Consider the following 12,327-nt stretch of genomic DNA (forward strand, 5'->3'; position numbering starts at 1 on the left):
AGCAAGTTTATTAGTGTCAGGATAAAGACATAAGAAACGAACAACAGGGCTTCCCTGGTGGCGCAGTGGTTGAGAGTCCGCATGCCGATGCAGGAGACACGGGTTCGTGCCCTGGTCGGGGAAGATCCCACATGCTGCGGGAGCGGCTGGGCCCGTGAGCCATGGCCGCTGAGGCTGTGCGTCTGGAGCCTGTGCTCCGCAACAGGAGAGGCCACAGCAGTGAGAGGCCCGCATACCGCAAAAAAAAAAAAAAAAAAGAAAAGAAACGAACAACAAACTTATTTAATAGCTTCCTTTTCAAAGATACATGGGTTAACAATTCTGAAACTTTCTGTGCATTCTGCAATTGAACAAATAAGTACATGTATACTGGGGATGAAGGGAATCAAGTTTTGGAGAGGAAAGTTACAAATAAGGGAAGAAGAATAAAACCAACCCTGCAGTATTGATTAGGAATGACAGGTGTTAAGTCAAAATCCACAGGGTCTTAATATATACAGACAGGTAGATTAGTGTTGCCAGATAAAACACAGGACAGAAGTTATTTGAATTTCAGATAAATGACATTTATATTTTAAAAAGTATTTGCTGTCTATCTGAAATTTAGATTTAATGGGCAGCCTAAATGAGACAGCTCTTTTGTCAGCCGAGGGCCTAAAAGCAGTAACATGAACGCACCCAGGCAAGCAGATCTTGATTTCTAAATATTCCCCACTCGAAGAGCCCAGAGCTCCTGGGAGAAATGGCCAATTTGAAGCCTGGGCAAGATAAACATGGACATATTGCTGTGCCCCCAAAATAAGGATGTACTCAAAGAATGAGGGGGACATGTTAGAGCTTGGATGGGCCTCCCAGTACCCAAATCTGGAACAATCTGAGCAACAAAATAATGATCGGATTACAACCTGCTCAATAATGTAGGAATCCACAGTAAGGTGGGTGGACGGATGGATGGATGAGAAATTCCTCCTTAAGGAAGAAAGCCAACTATCAATGTGGAAGAAAGGACAGAATTAGAAATTCACCATGTGGCTGGCATCCATCAGATTAACAACGAAATCATGCAAGGACTGTCAATGGATGCCAGTGTAGGAAAGTTTGAGGAGTAACAGAATATTTACATAGTCTCAAAGTATCTCAGCACAAGTTGTTTATTAATTACAAAAGGAAATATAGTAACTTTCAGTGGAGAAACCTGGCAGATACCACCTAACCAAAGGATCAAAGTTTAAGTAGCCAGTAATGGGTCTAATTAACTGTATGCTCCTCCCGGCGTGATGCACTAAGAGCACAACGTCACTTCTGTGGTTTTCCTACCAAAGCGAATAACCTAAACCTAATTATAAGCCAACACCAGACAAATCCAAGTTGAGAAGCTTTCTGCAAAGTAAGTGTCCTATACTTTTAAAAAACCTCCATATAGGGCTTCCCTGGTGGCGCAGTGGTTGAGAGTCCGCATGCTGATGCAGGGGACACGGGTTCGTGCCCCGGTCCGGGAAGATCCCACATGCGGCAGAGCGGCTGAGCCCGTGAGCCATGGTCGCTGAGCCTGCGCATCCGGAGCCTGTTCTCCGCAACGGGAGAGGCCACAACAGTGAGAGGCCCGCGTACCGCAGAAAAAAAAAAACAAAAAAAAACCCTCCATATAGATATGGGGATATATGTATATGTATAGCTGATTCACTTTGTTATAAAGCAGAAACTAACACACCATTGTAAAGCAATTACACTCCAATAAAGATGTTAAAAAAAAAACACCTCCATATAATGAAATACAAAGAAAGACTGAGTAATTATCCAGATTAAAGGAGACTTAAGATACACAACTGACTGCAACATACGAGCCTAGATTTTCTTTTGCTGTGAAGGACTTTATTAAATCAGTATGTTCTGAATATTTCAGAAGGTTACCCACTAAAGCTTTACTGACAGCAGTAAAAGATTGGAAACACTATAAATGCCCATCAATAGGAATCTGCTAAATAATACAGCCAAGCAATGGAAACTACTGTAATTAGGAAAAAAAGATAAGGAGAAACTTTATTATGTTGTGATATGTAACAATATCATTAGTTGCAAAAAGCAAGGAACAAAGCAGTGTTTAAAAATGGGTGTGGGGGGGACTTCCCTGGTGGCACAGTGGTTAAGAATCCACCTGTCAAGGCAGGGGACACGGGTTCGAGCCCTGGTCTGGGAATATCCCACATGCCACGGAGCAACTAAGCCCGTGCGCCACAACTGCTGAGCTTGCACTCTACAGCCCGCGAGCCACAACTACTGAGCCCACAAGCCACACCTACTGAAGCCCATGTGCCTAGAGCCCGTGCTCCGCAACAAGAGAAAGCCCGTGCACAGCAAAGAAGACCCAATGCAGCCAAAAATAAATAAAATTAAATCTTTAAAAATAAAAAAAAGAGTGTGAAGGGGGCTTCCCTGGTGGTCCAGTGGCTAAGACCCCGTACTCCCAATGCAGGGGGCGCGGGTTTGATCCCTGGTCAAGGAACTAAGATCCCATCCCGCATGCCAGGTGGTGTGGCCAAAAAAAGTGTGTGTGTTTGGGGTATGACAGACCTGTTTGTTTGTTTGTTTAGATAAAAAGATGCACTATAATCTGGGAACAACCATCTTTGAGGAGGTTTACCTCTAACTGCTGGCTGCAAAACTAAGAATAAAGGGTTTCCTATGCTCCCCCATCACCTTTTATATCTTTCAGATTTAGAACTCTGGGAAGTACTACATATTCGAGAAATAAGTAAATAATTGTTCTTAATATTCCACTTAAACACACTGTCTTCTTGGCTTTAAAAAATAAAAATGAAAACAAGTTTGGCCAACTTAAGAGCAGTTTTGTCAGGATTATGTCAAAGCCAAGTTGGAAAGTAACTTACCAAGGAAATAAAAGTATAACTGATCCATGGGGGGGTGTGCGCGGATCTAAAAGGAGTTATTTTTTGTGCCTATAACTCACCTCTAATGGTAAAGGACTACTACAAGGGAATTACAATGAGTAAAAACAATCTCTCCTTTTACACAAAAGTAATTTTTCTCTTCTACCAAGAGAAGATATAAAGAAACAAACAAAAAAACCTGATTCAGAGACAGGGGAAAGCAACCTAAAATCTTTCCTTGGAATAGGGGCAAGGACTTACCAGGCAGATTCTTTAAAAAAAAAAAAAAAAAGGAAGATTTTTTTTAAAAAGAAAATTACAGGGAATTCTCTGGCAGTCCAGCGGTTAGGACTCTGCACTTTCACTGCAGAGGGCCTGGGTTCAGTCCGTGGTCAGGGAGCTGGGATCCGCACCCCATCCCACCCCCAAATTACAACTCACAGCACTGAACTGCAAGGTCTTTAGAACAGGAAAAGTTAGCATCAGCAACTATAGTGAAAATGTTATCTCTAAAACTAAGTAAGTATGTACTTGCTCTTTCCAATATGCTTTTCAAAGGTATACCAAGTTTGTTTTCTCCTCGTAAACAAGGGAGGGGTAAGTCCTTCACAGGTTTTGGCTGGGAAGACAGGCACTCAACTCTCCTGTGGGTCAAAAGCACAGATCATTCTCTCAGAAAACTACGGTTCCATTAGAACCATTCTGATTTTAGTCTCCTGTTCCTAACAGCAAAATAGAGAAAATGAACAAAAGGAGGCTCTGCTTGTCCACACTCCTCCCCTCCCACACAACACAATAAATCTTGTACACGTGGTCCAAAGTTGGCCTCAACGAGCAAATAAAATACACAGCTATGAACTAAAAATGTCACGCAATAGGTTTCTTTAACTTTAAAAAGACTTCCAAAAACAGACGTGAGAAGTTGGGAGCAACTTGTATTATTTAGCCCTAGAGCGCTGGCATTGTTTTTTTGTTTTTGCTTTTCTTAAATTAACTGATGGTGAGGTATTACTGAATAAGGTTCCATCAGCTAAAATGCCATCACCGTGTAGATGAGATGAACCTGTGTTAAAGCACCAGCCGCCACCCTCCTCCCCAGAGAACCTATGGCTTCCGGGTGCCTAAGGACACACTCCAGGTGAGAACCAAAGTCAGTCGTGAGCCACTGCATTAAAAATAGCTTAGGCTAACCAACTAAAGCTTTCCAAATTGAGGCCAAGCCTTTTTTTTGGTACATGGGCTCAATGTTGTGGAGGATTTTTTTGTTTGTTTATTTATTTTCTTGTTTGGAGCAGTGGAGAATCTACTTAAGAAGCATAAATCATAAAAACATTTCCACTGGGACTCCCTGGTGGCGCAGTGTTTAAGAATCTGCCTGCCAATGCAGGGGACACAGGTTCGAGCCCTCGTCCGGGAAAATCCCACATGCTGCGGAGCAACTAAGCCCGTGCGCTAGCCCGTAGCTACTGAGCCTGTGCTCTAGAGCCCGCGAGCCACAACTACTGAAGCCCGCGCGCTTAGAGCCTGTGCTCCGCAACGAGAAGCCACCGCAATGAGAAGCCTGCGCACCGCAATGAAGAGTAACCCCCACTCGCAGCAACTAGAGGGAGCCCAAGCGCAGCAACGAAGACCCAACGCAGCCAAAGATAAATAAATAAGTAAATAAATAAAAATTTCTACTATAAGCCATTACTTCCAAGCCAACCTAAGCAGTGCAGCAGAATGCCATGTACAGAAGGCTAGATGAAAATCCCCCTGTAGAAAAAAACCTCTCCCACTCAGTCTCCAAAGCCCCAAGCTCCTTTTTATCCCCATTAGGAGTAGGCTACAGGTGTCAAGTATCATCCCTCATCCTGTTTGTACCAATTTTCTTATAGTGGAAAAATACTTCTGCATACGTGTTTCCATCAGTGTAAGAAGAGACAGATCAAGGAGGCTGAGACACGTGAGACAGGGACACATGTTTACATGTTTGACGTGTAAATACCCTAGCCTGTTGACTCAAATTTATACAACTTAATTGGCCCTAGAAAGCATCTGAATTTGCTAATGCTGGCTTAAAAAGCAAGTAACTTTTTCAAGGTCACAAGTAGCCCCGATTTAATCTAGGTAGAGTGATGCCATTCGCCTTCTCTGAAACAGTAATTTCCTACAACCTTGTAACTGTACCCACTCCCCACTCCCCACTGGTCTTCTTCCCAGAAATCCTTCCTTCTGCCTACAGGGGAACCAGAGAGGGAGAACTGAGTCACAAACAAAAACAAAGCATGAGGAACACTCATCCTGGTTCTCCCCTGGCTCTCTCCCACTACTCGTGTCTCATTTACTTATGCATCAGTCGGCTTACGACTAGGTTTTTGTTTTGTGTGGCAGTTGACTATTACTGTACATGCCTAGTTTCTTCAGCTCCCCCTGCCTTTTTTTTTCTTTGAGAACAAATCTGTTCCTCCGTTCTTGTGGTTCTAGCAAGAGCTGCTGAGATGCAGCTCCCATTCAGCACCCAAAAACAGCCTCACAAGATATTTAAAATGGGAACTGAGAGAAAGAGAAAACAACCCCAAAATAACAATCCCTCTTCAGTGGCAGACCCTTCTGACAGCTTAGCTGTCCTAACATTAAGAAGGAAACAACATGCTGATTTGCATGAGAAACAGCTGGAAGAGGTTCATGAATCTCTCCTGGGCTCAAGTGTTTCCCTGCCCTAGCCATGATTTATTTGTCCACATCTTTCCTGAATTAAAACAAACACCTCCCTAGATTTGTTAACTGAGGCACTTCCCTTACACTATGTTAAAGTTTCTGTCACCTGTATCTAGGAACCCTAACAAATATGGACTAACGAAATAAAGCTTTTTCTGTTATTAACTTACCCCCAACAGCCAACAATCTAACAGATCTCCTAATTTTTTTTTTTCTGGCCGCGCCGCTTGCAGAATCTCAGTTCCCTAACCAGGGATTGAACCCAGGGCCATGGCAGTGAAAAGTCCTAACCATTAGACTTCCAGGGAACTCCCAGATCTCCGAATTCTTAAAAACAGCTTTGCCCCTCTTCCTCTAAGCTTTCTTATAAGACCAGTTAACAAACACGGGAAAACACTCAGCTCCAGAGAAATGTGAGTTTAAAACAGCCATGAAAGATGTTTTCACTTATGAAATCGGCAAAAAAAGTTTTGGTGGTGGACTTCCCTGGTGGTCCAGTTAAGACTCTGTTCTTCTGCTGTAGTGGGCCCAGGTTTGATCCCTGGTCGGGGAAGTTCCACAGGCTGCGCGGTGCGGCCAAAAAAAAAAAGTTTTGATCATGAATCAGGGTAAAGTGAGAGTCATTTGTCCATTCATTGTTAAACACAACACTTTTGGAAAAACTTGAGAAAATGTCTCAAAATGTTAAATGGCACCAATATTTTGTTTCAATACTTCTGGGCACATGTCCACAGAATATGTTTGACACTGCGGCAATGAAACAAAATGAAGAATTCTAACAGGTACTTTTTTTTCTAGGGCCATGGATATAAGAACACCAAGTGGCTACAGCAGTAGGCAGGAGGCAGATTCCCCAAATGTTTGGTATGACATGCTAAGCAGCTGTGACATTATTCTCTGTGATTTTAGGCCAACAAACGCTTTTGCAGCAATGTAAGTGATGGGCCGAGGCTGAACAAAGCCTGAGACATAACAATTTTCCTAGTCTAAACCAATTTAGTTGGCAATGCAAGCAATGGAAGAAAGCTGAATTCCAGCATATCAGTGCAATGAAATCAATAGGACTTGGGAGCTGATTAGATGGTGTGGGCTAGAAGGAAAAGGAGACATCTGCGATGATATCCAAAACTGTATAGAAAGGAAACGATTTTTCACAAATCAAAAACTGCAAAGTGGGAAAAAAATAACAGTAGGCTAAGTATCTAGGGGTGCAAATGACTTAAGTTCCTTCTACACTGACCATAGGTAAGAGTGGTAGTTTTAGCTCTGTTTTGACAGATCTCCAAGGATCTGTCATTTAGGAGTATGTTTTCCAGCACAATGGACAGAAATTTAGTCAATGATTTCATAGATGCTATGCAGTACAAAGAAATTTTATTATTTGAATGGGAGAGGAGGGTGGAGATATTACTCCCTCTGCGTGATCATTTAAAAGAGTTATTGCTTTTTCTCCCTCAACACCTTTTAGTTTCTTGGCTCTTAGGACATCATTTCACACAGCCCAGGTAGAAATCAATGAAGGATAGCAAGCCAACTCTCCTGCTTCCAGGGAAGACCCCTGACTACACTAAGGCTTTGCCTAATGCAGCACCAGATTTCTAAAAAGTGATTTGTGTGAGTACACACAGAGAGAGAGAAAGGGAGAAGGAAAGAGAGGGAGGGAGGGAGAGAGAGAATAGGTTAACCAAGGATTACTGAAATGGTTCCAATAGTAACCATTTACTGTCTGAATTTTCCTCGAAACTTCAAATTGTCTCTGTAACTCCAAATGTCACCACTCTATCAGAATGAAAGTTGCTTAGGATTAGTTAGGCCCATTAACTGAGTTCAGAAACTCCCTTCCAAACTAGTCCCCTCTAATTAAGAACATTCTTGTCCCTCTACCATTTTATTTCATAATCACAAACGGGTGTCTAACCAGATGTCAACAAATAAGGAGGAATTCAGAAGGCTCCCCATCCTTTGACAGGTGGAGGGGGGAGGGGCGCTACAGCAGGTCACTGCCTAACTTTAACCCCTTTCCAAAACTTTGGTGACTGACTCAACATTCCCAGGCTCTTTGTGCTATGTGCTGGTTCAAAGAAGGCAAAACCCGACTTCCCTGGTGGTGTAGTGGTTAAGTATCTGCCCGCCAATGCAGGGGACATGGCCTGGTGGTGCAGTGGTTAAGAATCTGTCTGGCAATGCAGGGGACACAGGTTCGAGCCCTGGTGCAGGAAGACTCCACGTGCCGCGGAGCAACTAAGCCTGTGCACCACAACTGCTGAGCCCGTGTGTCACAACTACTGAAGCCCACGTGCCTAGAGCCCATGCTCTGCAACGAGAAACCACCACAATGAGAAACACTGCAACAAAGAGCAGCCCCTGTGCTCAGCAACTAAAGAAAGCCCCTGCAGCAATGAAGACCCAACGCAGCCAAAAATAAATAAATAAATAAGAGAAGCATTTTTTTTAAAAAAGGGAAAAGAGAACCCACAGAATGAGAAAATATTTGCAAATACATGGGACTTATATCCAGAATATATAAAGAACTCCTAGAACTCAATAATAAAGACAATCCAATTTTAAAATGGGCAAAGGATGTGAAAAGACCTCTCTCCAAAGATCTACAAATGGCCAATAAGCACATGAAAAGAGGCTCAACCTATTAGTCATCAGGAAAATGCAAAGCAAAACCACAATGAGATACCACTTCACACCCACTAGGATGGCTATAAGACAAAAAGTGTAAGGATGAGGAGAAAATGGAATCTTCATATATTGTCTGTGAGTATGTAAAATAGTGCAGCCACTTTGGAAAACAATTTGTCAGTTCCTCAAAATGTTAAACATAGTTATCTTATGATCCAGCAATTCCACTCCTAGGTATATATCCCAAAGAACTGAAAATAGGTGTTCAAACAAAAACTTGTGCACAAATGTTCATAGCAACATTATTCACAACAGCCAGAAAGCGGAAATAACCAAAATATCTATCAACTTAACTGTGCTGTGAGATGATGGATGTGTTAATTGCCCTGATCTTGGTAATCATTCCACAATGTCCATCAAATTATCATGTTGTACACTTTAAATATATAGTTATATTTGTCAATTATTCCGCAATAAAGTTGGGGGGAAAAATTTAAATCCATCAACTGATGAATAGATAAAATGTGGTATATCCAACAATGGAATATTATTCAACCATAAAAAAGGAATAAAATACTGATACATGCTATAACATGGATGACCCTTGAAAACATTATGCTAAGTGAACGCCAGACCAAAAAAAGGCCACGTATTGTATGATTCCACTTATATAAAATATCCAGAATTGGGCTTCCCTGGTGGCGCAGTGGTTGGGAGTCCGCCTGCCAGTGCAGGGGACACGGGTTCAAGCCCTGGTCTGGGAAGATCCCGCATGCCGCGGAGCAGCTAAGCCCGTGCGCCACAACTACTGAAGCCCGCGCACCTGGAGCCCGTGCTCCGCGAAGAAAGAAGCCACCGCAATGAAAGCCCACATGCAGCAACGAAGACCCAATGCAGCCATAAATAAATTAATTAATTAAAAATATTTTTTAAAAAAATATCCAAAATAAAGAAATCTACACACAAAAAGATTAGCGGTTGCCAGGGGGTGGGGGAGGGGGAAATGGGAAGTGACTGGAGTTTAATGGATACGGAGTTTCCTTTTAGGGTGATGGAAGAAGTTCTGGAACTAAACAGTGGTGATGTTTGTACAATATCGTAAAGGTACTTAATGACGTGTAATTGTATACTTTAAAAATAGTGGGACTTCCCTGGTGGCACAGTGGTTAAGAATCCGCCTGCTAATGCAGGGGACACGGGTTCGAGCCCTGGTCCCGGAAGATCCCACATGCCACAGAGCAACTAAGCCCGCGCACAACTACTGAGCCTGCGCTCTAGAGCCCACGAGCCACAACTACTGAGCCCACACACAACTACTGAAGCCCGAGTGCCTTGAGCCCATGCTCCGCAAAGAGAAGCCACCGCAATGAGCAGCCCGCGCACCGCAATGAAGAGTAGCCCCTGCTCGCCACAACTAGAGAAAGCCTGTGAGCAGCAACGAAGACCCAACGCAGCCAAAAATAAATAATTTTTTTTAAAATGGTAAATTTCGTTGTGCGTTTTACATGACTTTTACAAAACGATTTTTAATGAAATGAAATACTGACAAATACTACAACATGGATGATCCTTGAAAACATTATGCTGTCAAAGAAGCCAGTCATAAAAGTCCACATACTGTATGGTTCCATTTACATGAAATGGACAGAATAGGCAAATTTAGAGACAGAAAGTATATCAGTAGTTACTTCGAACTGGGGGGGAGGGGGAGTGGGGTTTACAGGGAGGATTGAGTGCCAAGCTAATGGGTACAGAGCTTCTTTTAGGGGGGTCGGATTGTGCTGAGGGCTGAACAACCCTGTGACTATACAAATAAAAAATACTGGGTTGTACATTTTAAATGGGTGAATCATATGATGTGTGCATTATATCTCAAAGATGTTTATGAAAAAAACTGCTTGGATATAAACCTTGCAATTGCAGCTTAAAACTCACATCCGTGACATTCCCCTTATAGCGATCTCAGCTAATTTCTATCCTTTACTTCCATTAAAATCATAACTATTACAGTGAAAGAGTTTATATTTTTTGGTTACTCTGGAACCTAATAAGTGGAGAAACTGACTGAAGCTTATCTGTTATACACGGCCACGTCATTCCAGTACTGACTGTTGCTCTCCTCGTGAGCCAGACTCCCAGAGCTTGGAATTATTCGTCTGCTTTATGGAAGCTCTCTAACTTGTTTCACTTCCCATACTAGACTTAAAGCTCCAAATCTGAGACCCCGACTTCCATTCCTTCCGCATCCCACCGTGGAATGTAAAAACTCCAGAAAGTCTACTAAATGCTTGATGAAAGGCTACTGAGCATGCTCGGCTTGGCCAAGTCAATTCAACAACATTCCGGACACAAACTATAGTTCCCGCGTTAAAAGGTGTAAAAACAGCTAAGGATTCGATCTAAAAGGAAAGGCAAGGTTCACGGGCTAAGTAGAAGTGAAGGACAGCACTTACACAGCTCAAACTTTGTACTCGGTAGAGTGGTGTTGAGTCAGAGCGACTCCCCACCCCCCCAAAAAAGGCTAAAAAATACTAGATTACCGAGAGATGGGAAGGTCAACTGGGGATGAAGGGTACCGATGACGCAGGCTAACCGTACGTTTTCCTAAAGCCGCCCTACCCAAAAATATGATCACGCCTTCAGCGGCAACACCAATACGAGATATACAGTGATAAAGCTCACTTCGCAGAAGTTCCTATTTTACAAACCAAAAAACCGAGCAGTGGCCAGTATATACCAATCACCAACGTTTGCTAAGGTCTCAGCTCCTGCCTTCAACCATCTCCACCGCCATCTTCTAATAAGAACCCAAAACCTTTTCTGAAGGGCTTTCAGCATCATCACCTCCGTGCAGAGCCCGGAAAGGCTGCCTTTCCCAGGTCGCCCAGAAGGCGGAAAGGAGGAAACCTCCACCTTGTTCTCTGCACGCCTGCTAGATGCACGGAAAGGGCCGCCGTCTTCCTTCCCACAGCCCCGGGCCTGGTTTTCCAAGGTCCGACGCGAGGGGGGCGCAAGGCCCGGTGCGCGGGCCTCACCTGCACACGCCGCGGATGCAGGGTTCCAGCCAGATGCGGTAGGCGGTCTCGATGTGCTCCTGCGACACCTCCTCGGGCCGCACCGTCTCCGCCCAGCGCCAGGCCGCCTTCTCCAGCTGCAGCCGCGGGGCCATGGCCTTGGCCCGAGGAGTGCCTCCTGAGCCCGGCCGCCCAGGCTGCCGCAGCCGCCTCCACCGCCGCCCAAATGGGCTCCGCCACCTGCCAGCGATGAGGACCAGGCGCTCCCTCAGCCAGCTGGCCAGTCAATCACCTGTGCGCGCCTCTGCCGGGGCGCCAGCCCGCGCGCCCGCACCCGACCCGCACGACCGGCCGCAAAGCGCCTCCGCGGACACCCGACACCCCCCGCACCCACAGACGTTGGAGGTGTACTCCCCTCCGCGGTGGGCGCATGCGCGTTCCCAGCAGTCTTTGCGCCTCCCGCGCCTCTGGCCAGACGGGCGGAGGAAGGGGAAGCCGCTAGTCGAGACCCTTGCCACGTCCTCACCGGCGCTGCAGGGGAAGCGACGTCTCAGCTCCTGTCCAGGATAGCGTTCTACGCACCACTAATCTTCCAAGCGGGCACCTCGAAGGCTAAAGGCTGCCTGTTCTTGCCCTCTGGTACTTCCCCTTTAACCGTGAAGGATCACGCGAGAGGCTGCTCAACGCACACCATAGGTCCGCTGGATTGTGGGGTGGGACCTGAAACCTGGGACACCAAAGAAACCAGGGTCGGCTCGTTGGAAGGGTTAACTGGAGCCTGGACCGGTTCTGACTCCTTTCCTGAGCCCTCCTGACGTCACGTGACGTTCTGGCCTTTTCCTGAGCTAGAACTGGACTACGTGTCCCGGCATGCGCTGCGTGCTGTCACTCACTGGATGCCAGGCATGCTGGGATTTGTAGTCTTCGCAGTAGTGGATTTGCTGTGCCTTGGCTTGTGCTGAGGTGCAAGCGGGTCCCTGGGCGGGGTTTCTCTGCCCTGGAAGGTCATCATTGCAGGTGGTGGACCCTCCTCACTGCTGTTATCTCCATATGCTGATTTCTTCCTTCTTTAATGATGGTCCTCTTTAGCTGCA

At 45.1% G+C, this 12,327-nt stretch overlaps 1 protein-coding gene across 2 annotated transcripts in view; it reads right to left on the minus strand.

Moving 5' to 3' along the window:
• The window catches only part of USP48 (ubiquitin specific peptidase 48), a gene marked incomplete at both ends in the record, with an annotated part of 67,770 nt that extends 56,382 nt beyond the window's left edge, over positions 1 to 11,388 (minus strand). For both annotated transcript variants that reach the window (XM_079724517.1, XM_079724516.1), the window contains one exon: positions 11,255 to 11,388. In XM_079724517.1, the coding sequence (XP_079580643.1) occupies positions 11,255 to 11,388 (134 nt within the window). The remainder of the gene's footprint in view (positions 1 to 11,254) is intronic.
• Positions 11,389 to 12,327: the final 939 nt, after the last annotated feature.

This window comes from Hyperoodon ampullatus (assembly GCF_949752795.1).
Source record: "Hyperoodon ampullatus genome assembly, chromosome: 2".
Classification (NCBI taxonomy): Eukaryota; Metazoa; Chordata; class Mammalia; order Artiodactyla; family Ziphiidae; genus Hyperoodon; species Hyperoodon ampullatus.